General features: G+C 42.4%; 1 protein-coding gene across 1 annotated transcript; it reads right to left on the bottom strand.

Moving 5' to 3' along the window:
* Nucleotides 1–14,736: 14,736 nt before the first annotated feature.
* On the bottom strand, nucleotides 14,737–21,135 carry LOC116759632 (cytochrome c). The gene is made up of 3 exons (XM_032643629.1): nucleotides 21,004–21,135; nucleotides 19,459–19,635; nucleotides 14,737–19,345 (listed from the first exon to the last, which is right to left on the bottom strand). Exons 2-3 carry the CDS (start codon nucleotides 19,625–19,627, stop codon nucleotides 19,197–19,199), a joined length of 318 nt encoding a protein of 105 aa, XP_032499520.1. The 5' UTR covers nucleotides 19,628–19,635; nucleotides 21,004–21,135; the 3' UTR covers nucleotides 14,737–19,196.
* Between the last annotated feature and the right edge of the window lie 487 nt (nucleotides 21,136–21,622).

Genomic DNA, 21,622 nt, shown 5'->3' with positions numbered 1-21,622 from the left:
TTGGTGGAACTAGACCAAAGCCAAACTGGTCAGGAATATGTGACTGAAGGTCTGAAATGAAAAAAATGAGCTGGGCCAATTGTATTTTGTACTGAAAGGTAAAAAAAAAAAAAGAAAAAAAAAGAAGAATTTTCCAGTTGGCAGCAGGACAGAAGGACACGTGGAGTATGGCTGAATCCCAATAATGGTAGTGATTTAGTGTTAAAAACCCCAAACTCCTGCCATCTTTTAGCTCTAGTCTCAGTGAATCCCAGCCTCATTCTTGGATTTTCATGAAATTCTATGAGTATGTTTGGAGGCAATTCTCCATGGGTCTCTCATGTTTCTACTTACTACGGGAACAGAGGCACTGTTTTAAAGGACAAACCCTTTGTCTGTGCTTTTCAAGGATATTTGTATAATGAACAGCCTTGGAAGATAGAGATAGTGTGCCCTTCTGAAGCAAAAGGCAGGTTTGTTTACTGACTGGTAAAATAAAGACAGTATCTCCCAAAGGTGCAAACGTTAGGCAGTCTTTGGCCCATGATAAAAGATTTGGGTTCCCTATGTCCTGGGTCCTTCGTGTAATGTAAACCACTGCATGTGCATGTTTTATCTGAGCCTCTTGGTGATGCCCTGTGGGAACTGGGGTTTGGGCAACTGACACAACAATGCTGATACTCCAGCTTCTGCTACTGCAGCAATTAATAAACTATCCTCTGCCTCTAATCTGGGAGTCTAATGTCTTCTTCCAGCATCCGTGAAATGGCAGCAGGCTGACTTGTTAGCTTGCAAGTAGGGTAAAATCTCTGACTCTTCACTAGTGATAATATACCTTATAAAAACAAAATGAGCCTTCAAAACTCCCCTTTATCTGAGATATCTTGATAAAGTCTCTTTTCCTTGCTAGGAGCCCTGACTAGAACATGTTTAAAACAAATCATTCTGGCAAACTGAACGGGAGAAAGTATTTGCAAATTATATATCTGATAAGGGGTTAATATCCAAAATATATAAAGAAGTCATACAACTCAATAGCTAAAAAACAAACAATCCAGTTAAAAATTGGGCAGAGGATCTGAATAGATATTTTTCCAAAGAAGACACACAACATGAAAAGATGCTCAAAATCACTAATCATTTGGGAAACGCAAATCAAAACCAGAATGAAATATTACCTCACACCTGTTATAATGGCTATTATTAAAAAGATAAGAAATAAAAAGTGTTGGTGAGGATGTGGAGAAAGGAGAACTCTTGTGCACTGTTGATGGGATTGTAAATGGGTGCAGCCATCATGGAAAACAGTATGAAAGTCCCTCAAAAAATTAAAAATAGAACTACTGTATGATCCAGCAATTCCACTTCTGAGTATATATATATATATATATATCCAAAGGAAATGAAAACACTATCTTGAAGAGATAAAGGTACCTCATGTTCATTACAGCATTATTTATAATAGCCAAGCTATGGAAACAATCTAAATGTCCACTGATAGATGAATGGATAACGAAAATGTGGTATATTTATCTAATGGAATATTATTCAGCCATAAAAAAGAATGAAATCTTGCCATTTGCAAAAACATGGATGGATCTTGAGGGTATTATGCCAAGCGAAATATGCCAGACAGAAGTAGACAGATACCATATGATCTCACTTACATGTGGAATCTAACACCCCCTACACACACACAAAACAAAAAACCACCACCAAACCCATAGATACAGAGAACACATTGGTGGTTGCCAGAGTGGGGTATGGGTGTGTGTGTGGGGTGGGCGAAAGGGTGAAGGGAGTCAAAAGGTACAAACTTCCAATTATAAAATAAGTCACGGGGGACTTCCCTGATGGCACAGTGGTTAAGAATCCGCCTGCCAATGCAGGGGACACGGGTTTGAGCCCTGGTCTGGGAAGATCTCACATGCCGCGGAGCAACTAAGCCCATGCACCACAACTACTGAGCCTGTGCTCTAGAGCCCATAAGCCACAACTACTGAGCCTGCGCACCACAACTACTGAAGCCCACGCGCCTAGAGCCTGTGCTCCGAAACAAGAGAAGCCACCACAATGAGAAGTCTGCGCACCTCAACAAAGAGTAGCCCTGCTCTCTGCAAAAAAAAAGTAAAAAAGAAAGCCCGTGTGCAGCAACGAAGACCCAGTGCAGCCCAAAAAAATAAATAAAAATTTAAAAAAGTCAGGGGGATGTAATGTATAACATAGTAACTGTAATTAGTAATACTGTGTTGCATATTTGAAAGTTGCTAAGATAGGTCTTAAAAGTTCTCAGCACAAAAAAATTTTTTTTTAACTATGTATGATGATGAATACTAAGTAGATATTGTAGTGATCATTTTACAATATACACAAGTATTGAATCATTATGTTATACACCTGAAATTAATATCATGTTTTGTTATCGATTGTACTATACCTCCATAAAGAAAAATCATTCTGGGGGCTTCCTTGGTGGCGCAGTGGTTGAGAGTCCGCCTGCCGATGCAGGGGACACGGGTTTGTGCCCCGGTCCGGGAAGATCCCACATGCCGCGGAGCCATGGCCGCTGAGCCTGCGCGTCCGGAGCCTGTGCTCCGCAACCAGTGAGAGGCCGGCGTACCGCAAAAAAAAAAGAAAAAAGAAAACTCATTCTGGGAAAAAAGGCAATTGTAACTACAGGAATGACATAAAAGTTAATTAGGGTTAAGAACTAAGAGCACAAGCAGACATACCCAGAACTGAGCCCAGGATCTTCCTAATAGTATTTGCGTGGGCCACAATTTCACTTCCTCACCCACACCTTTTGCTCCTCAGATTTGCATAATCCAGGTAAGGCCAATAGTTCCCTTAGACTCCAACAGCAAGTCACTAATGGTTGTACCAAGAATCTGTATACAGTTGACCCTTGAACATTATGGGTTTGAGCTACGTGGGTCCGCTTATATGTGGATTTTTTTCAGTAGTCAATACTACAGTACTACTCGATCCGTGGTAGGTTGAATTCAGGATTGCAAAACTGCAGTTATGGAGGAACCGTGGCCAAGAGAGCCAACTATAAGCTATATGCAGATTCTTAACCGCTTGGAGGGTCAGCACCCCTAACCTCTTTGTTGAAGGGTTTCCTGTATTTTTCTTTTTAGAGACCACAAGGTACATAAGAGCCTCCAATCTTCTTTGTGTATTCTCAGTCACTAACTAGTTCTTAGGCATCATATTCTGAAATTTTATTATTGGCCTCTAAAAATGTTCTGTGCGTCATTGCATTTTAACTGTTCAGTCAAGGTGATGGGCTATTCAGAATCATCCACACTGTAATCAGGGGCCCACAGGTGCTTACAATGACTAGGTGGGGCTGAGGTTAGAAATTATTTGTGGCATCAGACACTGAGAATTACAGGTCAGGAGGTAGAACTGTATTAGAAAGAGTAAGGGCCTCGGAGTCAGAGAGACCTGTCTGAATCTTAGTTCTACCACTCACTGATGAGGAATTTAACGTCTCTCAGCTTCTTTCCTAATAAGCAAAGTGCAGTCAATAATGACCACTCTACCCTCCAGCCCTCCAACCCCTGCGCTCCGTTGCACGTGTTGTGTTAATTAAATGAGACCAGGCATAGAAAACACATGATACTCAGCCAGTGAAGCACAAAGTTTCAGAGCTATAAAAAGCTACCATTATTGGTTTTTTAAAATTAATTAATTCATTAGTTTTTATTTTTGGCTGTGTTGGGTCATCACCGCTGTGAGTGGGCTTTCTCTAGTTGTGGTGAGCAGGGGTTACTCTTCGTTGTGGTGTGCGGGCTTCTCATTGTTGTGGCTTCTCTTGTTGCGGAGCACGGGCTCTAGGTATGTGGGCTTCAGTAGTTGTGGCACGTGGGCTCAGTACTTGTGGCTTGTGGGCTCTAGACCGCAGGCTCAGTAGTTGTGGCGCATGGGCTTAGTTGCTCCATGGCATGTGGGATCTTCCTGGACCAGGACTCGAACCTGTGTCCCTTGCATTGGCAGGCAGATTCTTAACCACTGCACCACCAGGGAAGCCCCCGTTATTTTTTTAAATAAGGATCTTTGACCCTGCTTACCAATATTGTCACAAATCACTCATTTACAATTCAGAGGAAAGAAAGCAACTTATGAGAGTGCTTGCCATCAAGACTCTTATTTGCGGAATAAATTGAAAAACAGGATGCAGTATATCTGGGAATGTCAAAATGAGCCTTCTTTAACGACTGATTTGGAGCTGGCACAGCACTTAGTCCAGAATTATCAACAAGGAGAAAGGAGTTAGAGGGCCACAAAATAAAATCACAGGATTTAGAAAGCAGGCAATCCTGATTTTCAGGAAAACTAAGAAAGCCCAAGTATTATACACTCTGGCCTGGGATGCAGAATGAGGCTAGTTTGGCGGTTGGGACATAAACAGGACCGAGATGCTGTTAGATTGTGGGGAAAGAGAGAATGTCATCCCTCTATTATTAAAGCAGAGCTCAGATACCAGACAAGTTCTTTACCTGAAGGTCCAGGGTAGAGAGGGCAAGGGGAGCAGTTCAGGAGGCCTGGTATCCACCTCTCTCTCGTGTGCGGAGCTAAAATGAAGTCACTCGCAGCTGCTGTTTGAAGATAATGTAGAAGCAACCAGGACTTCATAACGTAAAATCTTGGAGAAGAGAGAACTGCAGGGAGAGGTAAGGTAACAGTCTGCAGCTGCGTTTTCTCTCAGAGCAGTTAACCATTCTGGGTGTGGGGCAAAAATCTAAGAAGGCGAGAGAAGAGCTTGGGCAGAGGGCCTCTACTAAAAGGCAGAGAAACTTCTCAGGGAGGAAGAAATGAAAAACAGAGGCTTGAAAGGTGAAGGTCTCAGTAAGAAGGAGACGGTAAAGTATGTGCCCAACACCCAGCCCTTAAGGCATTTGCCAAATTTTCCAATTGAACAAGGCAGGAAGCTAGGAAGTCAAGCAGAAGGGCTCTGAAGAACAGAATCAAGTTGGTGTCAGTCTTGTACTACTGAGGAGACAAGGGTAGAAATCAAGACTCACCTAGGGATGAGCCCAGTCAACTCCCCAGATTCTGCTGGAACCCTGGACAGCTATACTTTTGGATACGTTGGGTTTGAGGTGCCTGTGTTAGTTTCCCAATGCCATTGCGAATTACCACAAACTTTATTATCTTGCAAGTCTGGGGGTCAGAAGTCTGAAATGGGTCTCAGTGGGCGAAAATCAAGGTGCTGGAAGGGGTAGTTCCTTCTGAGATTCAAAAGGGGAATCCATTCCTTGTCTCTTCTAGCTTCTAGAGGCTGCCAGCATTCTTGGTTGTGCCCACATCACTCCAGTCTCTGCTTCCATTGCTACATTGCCTTCTTCTCTGACTCATCAAGCCCCCCTGAATAGTCCAGGATAAACTCTCCATATCAGCATCCTTAACTTCATCACAGTTGTAAAGTCACTTTTATGATAGGTTCCAGGGATTAATGCATGGACCTATCTGGAGGAGGCCCTTAATCAGCCAACCACAATGTCTGGGTAGGGTGTTGGGGGGACCCTAACAGAGATGTCTAAAAGGCAGTTGAGTATAAGGCTTTTGAGCTCAAGGGTATTTGGACTACAGATATAGCTATGAAGTCACTGGCATGTGTGTGCTACCGTCATGGGTGTGGATATTGCCAAGGGGACAAAATGTAAAGAAAGGCATAACTTTGGGGAACACTAATATTATATAAGTGAAACTGAGGGAGGTCATCAGATCCCTTAAATCATAACTTGCTTGATAAATATCTTGTAACCTGTCCTCAATCAAGCTTGCCTCAATTGTTCTTGCAGACTGCATACCCTTCAAGCTTCATGGAGCTTAGACAATATATCACAAGACTCCTTAAATCACCTCCTACAGATAACACCTCTGATATATGAGTCACTATAGTAACAGTTGCTCAAATTGTTTTTCAGGAACACAGAGCTTGCCTTGCCCAGATCAAACCAGTCGAGACCATGGACTGGGTGACTGTCCAGTGGATAACCTTTTGACATCAGAAGGCCAAAAACTTCACCCTCAGAACATGTAAATGCCACCATTTTCTGAACATGCATCCCATGAAGAAGCATGTAACTCAGATATGCCTGTACAGAACCCCGATTACTGTACATTTTTCTTACCTTTAACCATCTTTCCCCACACCTCAGACCACCCTGCTTCCTTATGCTGTAAGTAGCCTGAGCCCCTCACCTTCATGAAAGTGGATTTAAGACTTGTTCTCCCGTCTCCTCGCTTGGCTGCCTTGTGTATAAATCGTTTCTCTGCTGCAAACCTTGGCGTCTCAGCATTTGGCTTGCTGCGAGTTGGGCAAATGAACCTGGTTTGATAACATAAGGAGTGGGTATATCAGCTAGGATTAGAATCAGCTGCATGGAACAGAAACAAACAACAATGGCTTAAATAAGAAAGACGTTTATTAAATTGTTAAAGAAGTCTGGACTAGTATGGCAGCTTCACCAGATCACCTATACACCAGTTCCACCTATCTTTCTGCTCTGCCATTCTCAGGTGCATAGCTCCATCCTCAATGGTGCAAGCCAAGATGACTGCCAGAGGAGTTGTGCAATCCCATCCAGGTTCTAGGCAGGAAGAAAAGGGACGAAAGTGCAGTTCTCCTAGCTGAGTCTGCTCTTCCCAGAAGTCCCACGTGACTCACTTTCACTTGACTCACTGACCACACCTAGGGAAGTTGGACAGTGTAGTCTTTTATAGGTCCATTACCACCCTAAAAAAATAAAAATAAAAATAACCAAGGTTCTGTTACTAGAAGTGAAGAGGAAAGTGGATATCAAGGAGGCAAAAAGTCTCTTCCAGAGTGGACAAAAAGAAACCTACAAATGAGGTTAAGAAGGAATGTTCAGTGAAACAGGAGAGGAACCAAAAGTAGGGAGCTTGTGGCTGTGTCCTGAAGGGCAGTTCCCCGTCTTCCAATGAATTCAAAAAGAAAGTGGATCTAGATATGGCACCTGCTGTGAAGAAGGCCAAAGAAAAGCATTACCTCTCCACTTTCAAGGTATTCTGCTGGAGAATCGGCTTGGGTAGAGGGGGCAACTGCTCCCCCTGAGAGGATCCATTAGAAAATCACATACTGGGCTTCCCTGCTGGCGCAGTGGTTGATAATCTGCCTGCCAATGCAGGGGACGTGGGCTCGAGCTCTGGTCCAGGAAAAGCCCACATGCCGTGGAGCAACTAAGCCCATGCGCCACAACTGCTGAGCCTGCGCTCTAGATCCTGCAAGCCACAACTACTGAGCCCGTGTGCCTAGAGCCTGTGTTCTGCAACGAGAAGCCACTGCAATGAGAAGCCCGTGCACCGCAACAAAGAGTAGCCCCCACTCACCACAACCAGAGAAAGCCAGCGTGCAGCAACGATGATTCAACACAGCCAAAAATAAAATAAATAAATAATTTTTTTAAAAATCACATACCTTTCCTGAATTTTTCATATTTACTAATAATATAGGGCTTGGTTGTGACCTGCTTGATTAACTTTAGGGTGGAAAATAGAAGAAAGCTATCAAAATCTTCAGACATGATAGCTACAAAAAGAACCTGGCATATATTACAGCCTACATTTTGTTTTATTATGCTAAAAAAGAGTACTCAAGACCTTGCTTTATGATACAAAAGGCCCTTCTTCATTACCTATCTTGAGAGATAGTAGGTTAAGAAGTGGTGAAAACGGCAGGCCCTTCCTGTCTTTTCCCACTAAGCACTGATTCTTCTTTTTTTTTGAAAGCAAAATATTTTTATTCCATATTCTGGAGTTAAGAAACAGCTTCTGGTGTTGTTTTTCTCTAACATTCTACTACTTATCCTTAATAGAGTCTCCGTAGTCCCACTCCCATTGAAAAACCAGTTAGCTCATCGTTTCTCTGTGGTGATAAGGAAAAGGAGTATGGACAGCAAAATCTATTAGTAATTCTTAAATCTTACTTTATGCCAATTTTTTTTTCTGTTTTTGAAGTATAATTGACCTACAACACTGTGTTAGTTCCAGGTGTACAACAGTGATTTGATTATTTCTATACATTACTAAATGATCACCATGATAAGTCTAGTTACCATCTGCCACCATACAAAGATATTACATTATACTGACTACATCCCCATGCCATTCATTTCATCCCTGTGGCTCATTTATTTTGTAACTGGAAGTCTGTACCTCTTAATCTCCCTCACTTATTTCACTCATCCCCCACCCGACTTCTGACAACCACCTGTTTGTTCTCTGTATTTATGATGTTTGTTTTACTATGTTTGTCCATTTGTTTTGTTTTTTAGATTTCACATATAAGTCAAATCATATGGTATGTGTCTTTCTCTGACATTTCACTTAGCATAATACCCTCTAGGCCTATTCATATTTTCACAAATAGCAAGATTTCACTCTTTTTTATGGCTGAGTAATATTCCATTGTGTAGCTATAGCACATCTTCTCTATCCATTCATTTACTTATGGACACTTAGGTTGCTTCCATATGTTGGCTATTGTAAATAATGCTTCAGTGAATATAGGGGTGCATATATTTTTTCAACTTAGCATTTCTGTTTTCTTCAGAAAAATATCCAGAAGTGGAATTGCTGGGTCATATGGTATTTCCATTTTATAATTTTTTGAGGAAACTCCATACTGTTTTCCATAGTGGCTGCACCAACTTACACTCCCACTAACAACACACACGTTCCCTTTTCTCCACATCCTTCTCCAACACTTGCTATTTCTTGTGTTTTTGATAATAGCTATTCTGACAGGTGTGAGGTGTTATCTCAATGTGGTTTTGATTTGCATTTACCTGATGATTAGTGATGTTGAGCATCTTTTTATGCACCTGTTGCCCATCTGTAAGTCTTCTTTGGAAACATGCCTATTCAAGTCCTTTGCCCATTTTTCAATCAAGTTGGGTTTGTTTTTTTTTATGTTGAGTTGTATAAGTTATTTGTATATTTTGGATATTAACACCTTATCAGATATATCCTTTCCAAATACCTTCTCCCATTCAGTAGGTAACCTTTTCGTTTTGTTAACAGTCTCCTTTGCTGTGCAAAAGCTTTTTAGTTTGACGTTGTCCCACTTGCTTACTTTTGTTTTTGTTGCCTTTGCCTTAGGAGACATTTCCAAAAGAATATTGTTATGACTGATGTCAAAGAGCATACTGCTTATGTTTTCTTCTAGAAGTTTTATGGTTTCAGGTCTTACATTTAAATCTTTAATCCATTTTGAGTTTACTTTTGTGTATAGTGTGAGAAAGTAATCCAATTTGGTTCTTTTACATGTAGTTGTCCAGTTTTCCCAATGCCACTTATTGAAGAGGCTGTCTTTTCCCCATTGCATATTCTGCCTTCTTTGTTATAAATTAATTGCCCATATAAGTGTGGGTTCATTTCTGGACTCTCTATTCTGTTCCATTGATCAATGGGTCTGTTTTTGTGCCAGGACCATACTGTTTCAATGACTGTAGCTTTGTAATATTGAAATCAGGGAGTGTGATATCTCCAGCTTTGTTCTTTCTCAAGGTTGTTTTGAGAAAGACAAAACAACTTGGGGTCTTTTAGGTTTTCACACAAATTTTAGAATTTGGTCTAGTTCTGTGGAAAATGTCACTGGTATTTTGATAGGGATTGTATTGACTCTCTAGATTGCCTTGGGTAGTATGGTCATGTTAACAATATTAATTCTTCCAATCCATGAGCACAGTATATATTTGTGTTGTCTTCAATTTCTTTCATCAATGTCTTACAGTTTTCCAAGTACAGGTCTTTTACCTCCTTGGTCAGATTTATTCCTAGGTATTTTATTCTTTTTGATGCAATTGTAAGTAGGACTGTTTTCTTATTTTTTCCTTCTACCAGTTCATTGTTAGTGTATAGCAATGCAACAGATTTCTGTATATTAATTTTGTACCCTGCAACTTTACTTAATTCATTTATTAGTTCTAACAGTTTTTTGGTGACATCTTTAGGATTTTCTAGATATAGTATCATCATCTGCAAATAGTGAGTTTTACTTCTTTCCTTACAATTTGGATGCCTTTTCTTTCTTTTACTTATCTGATTGCTGTGGCTAGGACTTCCAATACTGTTAAATAGAAATGGTGAAAGCAGGCACCCTTGTCTTGTTCCTGAATTTAGAGGAAAGGCTTTTAGCTTTTCACTATTGTGATGTTAGGTGTGGGTTTGTCATAAACGGCCTTTATTTTGTTGAGATATGTTTCCTCTATACCCACTTAGATGAGTTTTTATCATGAATGGATGTTTAATTTTGACATTTATCGAGAGGACCATGTGATTTTTATTCTCCATTTTGTTAATGTGGTGTATCCCATTGATTTATTTGCATATATTGAACCAACCTTGCATCCCTGTAATAAATCCCACTTGATCATTGTAATGATCCTTTTACTGTATTGTTGAATTCAGTTTGCTAATATTTTGTTGAATTTTGCATCTATGTTCATCCATGATATTGACCTGTAATTTTTTTTTTTACAGCTTTGTCTGGTTTTGGTATCAGGGTGATGCTGGTCTCATTGAATGAATCTGGAAGCATTTCTTCCTCTTCAACTTTCCAGAATAGTTTGAGAAGGATAAATTAACTCTTCTTTAAGTGTTTGGTAGAAGTCACCTGTAAAGCCATCTGGTCCTGGACTTCTGCTCATTAGGAGTATTTTTGTTTGTTTTTCTTTTTTTAACTACTGATTCAATTTCATTACTGGTAATTGGTCTGTTCATATTTTCTACTTCCTCCTGACTTGGTCTTGGGAGTTTGTATATTTCTAGGAATTTATCCATTTCTTCTCAGTTGTCCATTTTATTGGTGTATAGTTGTTCATGGTAATCTCTTATGACCCTTTATATTTCTGTGGTGTCAGTCGAAAGAGGCTTCTCATTCATTCTTTTTTTTTTTTTTTTTTTTTGCGGTACGTGGGCCTCTCACTGCTGTGGCCTCTCCCGTTGTGGAGCACAGGCTCCGGACGCGCAGGCTCAGCAGCCATGGCTCACGGGCCCAGCCGCTCCGCGGCATGTGGGATCTTCCCGGACCGGGTCACGAACCCGTGTCCCCTGCATCGGCAGGCGGACTCTCAACCACTGCGCCACCAGGGAAGCCCCCCTCATTCATTCTTGATTTTACTTGGGTCCTCTTTCTTTTTTAAGGATGAGTCTGGCTAAAGGTTTATCAATTTTGTTTATCTTTTCAAAGAACCAACTCTTAGTTTCTTTCTTTCTTTCTTCCTCTCTTTCTGTCTCTATTTCATTATATCTGCTCTGATCTTTATTACTTCTTTCCTTCTACTAACTTTGGGTTTTGTTTGTTCTCCTTTTTCTGGTTCCTTTAGGTGTAAATTTAGGTTATTTATTTGTAAGCATTGGTTCTTTTTTTCCCCTTAATATTATTACATGCATACCAAAAAAATTAAGTCTCCTAACCTAGTCTGATTCAGGAGGCTTGTAAGTTAAAAATCTTTCTCATAGATCTCTTCCCAGTCTCTAACCTGTGTACACAGCATACAGTGTTTGTTTGGCTAGCATAGTGATATTTTCTTATATCACATATGCCCCATCCAAGAATTATATGAGGTGCTGGTTTCCAGAACCAACATTCTTTAGCCCTATAACTACTGAATGTTACTCAAGACAAGTTAGCAACCATTGTGAGGTAAGAAGCTTACAGGCGGACTCTGCTATCACCTGGATTAAGCCTACAGATAAATCTTTCTGGGACAGGGAATAGTGGTGGGCTGGAGCCAACCTCCTAAACATTTCCTACTCTAAACTGCCTCTAACGCATGTATTTCCATATTGATATGTCTCCTTTCTTGAGATTACCCTCAAAGGTTCAGGACAAGTTGGCTAGGGCTGGCATAATCCTAGTAAATACAGTATTAAAAACTATGTCTGTTGGGCTTCCCTGGTGGCGCAGCAGTTGGGATTCTGCCTGCCGATGCGGGGGGCACGGGTTCGTGCCCTGGTCCACGAGGATCCCGCGTGCTGCGGAGCAGCTGGGCCCGTGGGCCGTGGCCACTGGGCCTGCGTGTCCGGAGCCTGTGCTCCGCGGCGGGAGGGGCTGCACTGGTGAGAGGCCCGCGTACCGCAAAAAAACAAAACAAAACAAAACAAAACAATGTCTGTTAGGTTACCGGAAAAGTTAGACATATTTAGATGATGAGTCTATGAAAATTAGGTGCCCATTTAACCTTTTGACCAGATGTCTCAAAAAAGCTCTCAAAGTAAATGGCATTGGTGAAGGTTGTACTTCATTGATTCTTGGTCCTGGTCACTAACAGAGAATGAGACATCACCTAATGAGTGAGTTATTAGAATTATGGACCTGAGTCATGGATATAAATCTCTAATTCCAGGCACTTCTCTCCCACTAAATCACTTCAGTTAAAAAAGTCATTCCAGTAAGCGTCCTCTCCCTTCCGTGCAATCTGCCCAACTGTTAATTTGACAAATTGCCCCATCCAACCAGTTCAAAATTAGCTAACATTTAAGGATTTACTGAGTGCAAGGCAACACGCCAAGCACATTCACTTGTGTATGCCTCACAATAACCCTAAGGACTAATATAATTAAGGTCAGTTTGCAGATGAGGAAACTTAAGGCACAGAAGAGCTAATGTGTCTACGATTCTGTTAAGCAGCATCAACAGAGAAATCAGACCCTTAGGCTGTCTTCCAACATTAACCAGTAAAAAGAACAAGAAATTCTTGTCTTACAGACAATACGGTATGCCCCAACTCATACCATAGGCAGGTGACTCAGAAATCTACAGATTTCCCCTATTATCCCAAACTGGAAAGATTTGTCATCTCTTGGTCCAGACATATTACCCCTGCCTGATTCCGGTAGGTATCCCGAATTTCATTCAACTTATAAACTGAATAAGAAAAGGCATAATTTCCAGAACTCAGGCAGTGAACTTGTTCTGTTGGAGTGTAGCTCCCAATGCAAAGTTCCTGTACTGAAATGAAAGCAAGCATTTATATCTTTCATTTTCTATGGGAGAGGGAGGCAGAGGACAAGGGGGTTGGGAATGGGTGTTAGACTGACCATGCTGGGGCATCTGTAACATCTGGAGCTACGTTTCGATGTAACTGAACATTCTGAATCATATCTGAATTAAGAACAACATTGTTGAAGGTAGGGACAAAAGGTTTTATGATGCCTAGAACTTCACAGAAAGAAGTTCTGTGAAGTTCAAAGGTTTTGACAAAAACCTTCCCTGTATTCAGGAAGTAGAAAATTCCTATCTGAAATGGGAGGCAAGGTCATCTGCTGTGAGAGCAGGGGAGACCAGTGATACAAGCTTGAGGAGCATGATGACCTTCTAAATTAACCGCGAGGAAAACAGGGAGAGAATGAATATATAAAAGGACAATTGCACAGGGTTTCTGCTGATTCAGTTGAATCAAAGATAAGTTTACAGGGGTGCAATCAATAGAAGTGTGTGATTTTCTCAAACAGTACCCAGATCAGCTGTGGAAATGGAGAATGCAGATCTGGAAGATACCAAGACCACAAAGCCTCTGCTGTGGACAGTGTGAAGAACATGTAGGCTCCACTTGTGAGGGCTGCATTAGTGCAGAGGCCTAGTGCTAAAGGCCCTGTCTTTAGCAACAAAAGGAGGTGTGGGAGTTATATAGAGGCTAATAGGGACTTCCCTGGTGGTGCAGTGGCTACGAATCTGCCTGCCGATGCAGGGGACACAGGTTCGAGCCCTGGTCCGGGAAGTTCCCACATGCCGCAGAGCAACTAAACCTGCGTGCCACAACTACTGAAGTCTGTGTGCCTAGAGCCCGTGCTCTGCAACGAGAAGCCACCGCAATGAAAAGCCCGCCTGTCACCATGAAGAGTGGCCCCTGCTCGCCACAACTAGAGAAAGCCTGCGAGCAGCAAATGAAGACCCAACGTAGCCAAATTAAAAAAAAAAAAAAAGAGGCTAATAGAGATGACTCACCTAATATGAAGTTTCGTAACCATGAAAAGGCAGTGTCAGTACATGTGATACTACCAAGGTAAGGTACCTGTGTGTGACCTTTGGCAGTAACAACCTGAGCCTATTTACTTAGCTATAAAATAGGGACAATTCTTGTTCCACATACCTTATGAGTTAGTGAGGATGAAATGAAATGTGAATATACATTATAACTATAAAGCAATTTAGTGATGGGACTAGAATTTGGGTAAAATGTCATGCTGATTTGGATTACTAACAGACAGTTACAGCTATATGTGTATAAAGGTTTTATGATGCCTATGTATTTTATTCCATGAGTACGTGAAATTAATTTAAATGAGGGAGGTAGAAAAAATAAGAGCAGTCTAGGGTGTCAAATGTCCTAGAGTCATCAGAGCCATTTGAGAATAGAAAAGAAAGCTAGACACGACAATTAGGTAACTGCTAACCTAATTTTCCACTATGTGAATTTTCCACTTTCAAGGAATTTGATGAGGATATAAAATAAACAAATTATTTCAGTGCTTACCAGTTAAGAGCTTTCAGATGCCACTCAGTGAACGCTCAACAGCAATTTTATGAGGTACAGGTTATTCCTATTCTCCAGATGGCAGAAAAAAAGTAACTGCAAAGCTCTAAACCAGGGGCCAAGAACTTCTGTGAGCACCAGTCACTATTTTAGGCTTTGTGGGCCATAGTCTGTTGCAGCTACTCAATTCTGATGTTGTAGCACAAAAGCAGCCCTAGATAAGACATAAATGAATAAATGTGGCCATGTTCCAATAAAGTTTTATTTACAAAAACTTTGGGACAATGGGCTGCTTACTAACCCCTACTCTAAACACATATTTTCCAATCCCAAACCCAGCATTCTTTGTTATACCACAAATAAAATTAACTAGTCCAATGGTCGTTTTTCAAAGGACACTTCCAGCTACAGACACATATTTAATGGCACCAATGTGAACACAGGCACATTTCTAATGAATAAAGAAAGAGCAACGGCTTCCCTGGTGGCGCAGTGGTTGGGAGTCCGCCTGCCGATGCAGGGGACACCGGTTCGTGCCCTGGTCCGGAAGGATCCCACGTGCCGCGGAGTGCCTGGGCCCGTGAGCCATGGCCGCTGAGCCTGCGCGTCCAGAGCCTGTGCTCTGCAACAGGAGAGGCCACAGCAGTGAGAGGCCCACGTACAGCAAAAAAAAAAAAAAAAAAAAAGAAAGAGCAAAAAGGAAGCAGCCCATTAATATGTCCGGTAAAATGGGGTTAGACTAAGCCCAAACTGTGGTCAAAGTATCTTGGTGGTGGTTTCAGCTATGTCACTCAGCTAGTTTTTTCCAGTGTAAATAATGTGGTTTTTTTTTTTACTTCTTTAATCTTTCTTAGTATACAGTTTTTTAACATCTTTATTGAAGTAGAATTGCTTTACAATGGTGTGTTAGTTTCTGCTTTATAATAAAGTGAATCAGCTATACGTATACATATATCCCCATATCCCCTCCCTCTTGCGTCTCCCTCCCACCCTCCCTATCCCACCCCTCTAGGTGGTCACAAAGCACCAAGCTGGTCTCCCTGTGCTATGCGGCTGCTTCCCATTAGCCAACTATTTTACAGTGTAGACAATCTTTATTGGCAGGTGTTGAGTGCAAGAAAAATGGTAACAAATCCAGAAGGATGGAAAAGGAGGCAGGGCATGCTCCCCTCCCCTAAGTGAGGACTTTGTGACCAGGTCACTGGAGCAAGAGCACCTGACTATGGTCACTTTGGGTCCAGAACCCCTCAAGTAAGCTCCCAGGCAGGAGGGCTCCTCACATGTGGGAAGGGAGCAACACTCTGGAAAGGGTATGGGCTATGTCCCACCCCAGGCTACTTGCCTCCTGCCCACAGCATACCTCAGCCCCTCAAGAGGAAGGTGTCACAGCTCACTGTAGGGGTGTTTCAGGACTGAGTTACTAATAGGTGTTACTAACTCTATTCCTCTCCAAACCCAGGTATCTGCCATATGCCTCAGCTCCCTTGCTCTGTGATTTGCTAGGTTGGACTACAAGGTCCTGTTAGTGGTCCAGCTCAACTGAGTAGCTCCCATAGTTCCCTGAGCCTAAAAAAGGTTAATTTCACCTCTCATCTGTATAATAGTGCAGCTGGATTCTAAGAATCTCTAAGATCTCTTCCAGTTCCAATACTGAGACCTCTAATGTGACTAAAATAGCCAACTTTAGTTCATATAGGCATCAGCCTTGCCTGTACGAACTGTACCATAATAGCCACTCTTATTCTGTGCTCAGCAATCTTACTTGGTATCTCAAGGTACTCTAATATGAAGAGCCAAAAGACCTCATCACTAGAAATGAAGCTAAGTTGTAGCTAAGTTGGTTTTGGTTTACTCTTGTGTGACCTTGACTGAAATGAAATAGCTTTAGCCTAGTCAACTGGGGAGGGCAAGCCACTGGTAAGGCCTCTTCATAGACAGCATGTGAATTTCATCACACCCTTTTCAATTTACAACAATCTTTAGGGGTTAAAGCGAAAATGTACAGTATAATGTCCATAAAGAAACTGAAGAGGGACTTCCCTGGTGGTGCAATGGTTAAGAATCCGCCTGCCAATGCAGGGAACACGGGTTTGAGCCCTGGTCCGAGAAGATCCCAAATGCCACGGAGCAACTAAGCCTGTGTGCCACAACTACTGAGCCTGAGCTCTAGAGCCTATGAGCCACAACTACTGAAGCCCGTGCTCCGCAACAAGAGAACCCACTGCAATGAGAAGCCCGTGCACCGCAATGAAGAGTAGCCCCCACTCACCACAACTAGAGAAAGCCCGTGCACAGCAACGAAAACCCAGAGCAGCCAAAAATAAATTTAAAAAAAAATAAAAAAAGAAACTGAAGAAAAGTTTGAGGAAAAGGATGACCAAAAGGTGTATCCCTACATACCATGAGAATAACACCTAACTAAAATAAATTGCCAACTTATGAATGGAATATGTAGAATGTATGGTAAAATTATAAAGGTGAGCATATCAGATTTAGAGACAGGAATTGGAATCAGTGTTCAAGGGCACTTAGTGTAAGAATCCTAGATTAGGAAAACAAAGAGTTCAGAGGAAGCACTTTTGTTATAGACCACGCATGGCTCTAGTTCTAGACCTGTGCTGTTAACACTCTCGCCATATGTGGCTACGCAAACCTAAACTCATTAAAGCTGAATAAAATGGAAAATTCAGTTCTGTAGCCACATTACCCAAATTCCATAACTACACCTGGCTGGTGGCTAACTGGACAGCACATATTCAGTCTGTCATCACAGAAAGTTGTATTGGATAGTGCTATTCTAGACAAAATCCAGAATATAGGGGGCACCTGGAAGAAACACTTCTTAAATACACCTGGCTCTCACTTTTGATACTACTCACCAAGCCACCTATGAAGAGACACTAGGAATGAGGACATGTGGGTTATACAGTGCTAGCTTTTTGGGTTTCTTTATTTCTAAGAGAGCACACACCCCTTACAGCTAGGAATGTCCCTTCTTTTGAATTAACTATAGGAACTTATAAATCACTAGAGGCACTTATTGAGTACAACTGGCCTAGAAAGCAGCAGGGACTCAGCAATTCTCTGCCAGCATAGGCCTTAGTTGACTTGGGAAACACAGAAATAAATCAGTTCCCTGGTCTCCATGTCTTCCCATATTGGTCCAGAGCTCTCTCAGAAGCTAATTGCTACACCATCTCTGGATACCACCTGAATTACAGCAGGCTTTCTTTTGCTTCCCCAAACTGTTTCTGCACATGTTTCCAGACTGACTGCTTTCTCACATTTCTCCAATGACTGAAAATAAGATTCACAAGTTACAAGTGCTTTGCCAGGCCTTACAGGCCTACCCACTCATCCCCATCACTGTTGATAAGGCTTCTTCCTGGTTTCCTCACTGTCACACAAAGAGATGGCTCTCACCACCGGCACAGACTTACTTCCCCCACCGAGAATTTCTCTCAGTATTCTTTATGGCTTAGTTCAAGCTCACCATTCCATAAAATTTCTAGGGACTGCTCTAAACATGTACAGCACAAACTGTATATGAAATAATTTAGTACATATACTACAACCATGTACTATACATACCACAAAACTATGGCCAGAAACACATTCTTCTTTCTACATTTGGCATAAATGCTGCAGTGCTCATTCTGGCCAAAGAAACCGGGTGGATTACGGAAGTGTTCTAGGGCAGGCTGTCCTAGAAGACCAAGTAAACACAATCTAGTACTATGACTAGTAACAATGCTGCGTATTTTGAGGTATTATATTTTTCAACCATCTTGGTATGTCATTAAATCAAGCACATTAGAAAAATCATGATCTGTGACTTTGTTTTTAATTCTCAAGCCTTACGATCAGATAATTTACAAATCTGTGCTGATAGAGCTCCTCTACCTTAACCCTTCTGAGTTGGCAAAAGCATCATTACCAATCACACACCTACAGTAGTTCTACAGTTGTGTTTCTGAATACCTGTTTAAAAGACAATCCTGAATTATAACTTAGTCTGACTTTGTGAAGAATTCACAAGCAAGTTTCCCAACCTATCATGTCACAGTGAATTTTAAAAACATCTGATCTTAAAGATCATCTCTAAAATGTGAGAAGTACTAAATATTCTTTATCTGATGCTATACATAAACCACACTAAAATGCCCTTCATTAAGTAAAACGCAATATTTTAGACGGAGAATTTTAATTAAATTGGCATATTTAAGACCAAAAAGATAAAGTGGACATTGTCAGTGTATCTTCAGCCCTTGCCTTAACGGGTGAATGAACACAACTTGAAACACAGGTGAATCTTGCTGGTCTATGAGACAGTGAAGGGAGCTTCTCAATATTTAAATATATTAATATAACCAGTTATAGAAATCTAAATATAAAACCAATCTCCTATAGGGTTTGAGAAGGCATTCACCATATCCCTGAAAAGTTTAACATTCCTTATTCAAGTTTAATCATCTCTTTAGAAGGGGAAAACACTGACAGTACTTGCTGAACCAGAATTACTATCAAAATTCAAAAAGCTGACCATATTCATTTAGCCACAAGCCAATCTTATTTAAATCAGGACAGAAATATTACATCAGCTATTCATGACCTGAATTCTAGTGTATGAGATCAATTTAAATATGGTACACATAAAAAGTCATGAGACAGCTGTTTCATAATAAATAAGGCAGTGGCCAACTATTACTCATTAGTAGCTTTTTTGAGATAAGCTATCAAGTCTGCCCTTTCTGACTTCTTCTTAATGCCAGCGAAGATCATTTTTGTTCCAGGGATGTACTTCTTGGGATTCTCCAAATACTCCATCAGCGTCTCCTCTCCCCAGGTGATGCCTAAACAAGGAGGGATGTATTGTTAAGTATGTCACACTCCTGAAAAAGTGTTTACCAAAGGTTACATTCATGCAATTTGTGCTTGTGTTAGTTAACAATGGCCCGCCTCTTACCTTTGTTCTTGTTGGCATCTGTGTAAGAGAATCCGACAGCCTGACCTGTCTTTCGCCCAAACAGACCATGGAGATTTGGCCCAGTCTTGTGCTTGCCTCCCTTTTCCACAGTATGGCACTGGGCACACTTCTGAACAAAAATCTTCTTGCCCTTCTCAACATCACTCATTTTTAAATCTAAAAATGAAAGACTCAATTAATTAATTTTTTCTCCAAGTAAAGAAAGTGTAAACCAATGATCAACTCCAGCCACCAACGCACTGCAAACTTATGACATTATATACCAGGTTGAATTTTGTTTTACTTAGTTCACTTGCAAAAGATTCTTTAACACAAAAAACACTATCTGGAAGAACTTCCTTAAAAACACGTCTCTGTGTGTGTGTCAACTAAAAACTGACACTTGACATCTGCCTCTACAAGCGTTAAGGCACAAGCCACTGCAGCTGCTGACCTTCAACACATCCTGAAAAGTTCAGGGTAGAGATCAGGAATGAGGCACTCTGTGGTCTGGGAAAAACTGGCAAAAGAGACCTTTAGATAAATAACCTCTGGTTGGGGAACCAAGATCCCACAAGCGCATGCTGGGGCCGAGAAAAAAAAAAAAAAAAGAAATGCTGTCTCCCCGTCTCTAGTCCCCATTTTGCCCCAAACAGAACTTACAGCTCTTACTTTGTGCATTTTTTTCCAGTTGACATACGTGATGAAAGCAAATTAGGAACCTACTTCAAAACCATTTCAAAAGATGACATCAAGGTCACAAAGTCACAAATCTGAATACGCTGAACTATGAATATATTAAACCCAAACCACCAAAATTCCAACTTTTACGGCGGTCTAATTATTCATACTACAATTTAAAGCCACCTCTGAAGATAAGGAAAAATACATTTTTACAAAAAGGGAGATAATGGTTGATTCAGCCTGCTCAGGTCCCTCTAAATTGCCTTGCTGTGGGTGGGAGGCCAGCAGCAGGCTTTTGAGGTCTCCCCGGTAATGCCCATTCTCCAGCTCTGGGATTCCCCGGGGGAGACCACGAGGTCATCAATCCAAGCCGGTTTCAAGGACACTGTGATGAAACCTCCCTCTCCGAGGTGCCTGAGCAGGTTAAGGGGGGGAGCGACAGGTGGCCAGGAAAAGTAATGACTTATTGGAAGAGCAGCAGCTTTTGCTCTCTTGGAAAGAGGACGTGACGCGCTGCGCATCGTCCCCCGACTCCCGCCCTCACTCCAGAAGAAATCTTGTCTATCATTGCCATAGCCCCGCAGTCCCGACAACGGAGGGCCCGCGTCTCGGAAGGAACCGCGAACAAGCCGCCTCCGAGCTTTCAGGACCTTGACCGAGACCACGCCACGACCTAATTAGGGTCCCGCCCCACCTCACGCCGTAGCCCGCCGGGGTGGGCGCAGTCCGGGGCCCCCCCATTTCCTGTCCCCCACCCGGCCCCCGCTCACGGGCCTCAGTCCACCCGCGCGCCCCCCACGCAGGCGCGCGCCCTCATGGCTCGGTTTCTCGCCCGCCGTGCCCTCCGCGCCCCGCGCCCACCGTTCTTTCTCTGTGTACGACTAAGCCGTTCCCGTTCGCAAGCCAAACGTCCAGCTCTCTAATCCCAAGGACACGCCGGTCCGCGCCTATGTACGGGTGAAAATGCAACCAAACTGGCTCCGCCCTCTGCCCTCCTGACGTGCGGCCTGGCGAACTGATACGTAGTGACGTCGCCGCGCCCCATTGGCTCGGGTCTCCGAGGCTGAGTTAGGACCCTGCGCGCGCGCATACTTGCTAGTACTGTGAGGGGAACAGCGTGAATGCCCTTCCTCTCCCGGCCTTTCCCTCCGGGCAGTTACGACAGGCCATTAGAGGTACGACACCGAGGTTGTGCCCGGAGGGGCTGACGTCAACCTCGGGCCTTAGGGTGCATGCGCGTGCCGACGGGGAGGGTGGAGCGGAGTCGAGGGGTGGATCGAGGGCATTAGCCTGTAAGGTAACAGGTCTCTTGCTGGTTGACTTAATGCTGTTTGAGCCGCACGTTTTGCCTGCTTAGAGGGGGACGGTCAACTTTGACAAACGTAGAGGTCTCCTGGCTATCATCCCTTCACCTGGCGACCTTTACCCAGACTCGGTCGTATTTCCGCGGCTGGCGCCAGATGCACCCCAGAGAAATAAC

The sequence above is a fragment of the Phocoena sinus genome, chromosome 9 (genome assembly GCF_008692025.1).
Source record: "Phocoena sinus isolate mPhoSin1 chromosome 9, mPhoSin1.pri, whole genome shotgun sequence".
NCBI classification, from domain to species: Eukaryota; Metazoa; Chordata; class Mammalia; order Artiodactyla; family Phocoenidae; genus Phocoena; species Phocoena sinus.
The sequence above is the reverse complement of the archived record's forward strand: the minus strand, read 5'-3'. Positions and strand labels throughout refer to the sequence as shown.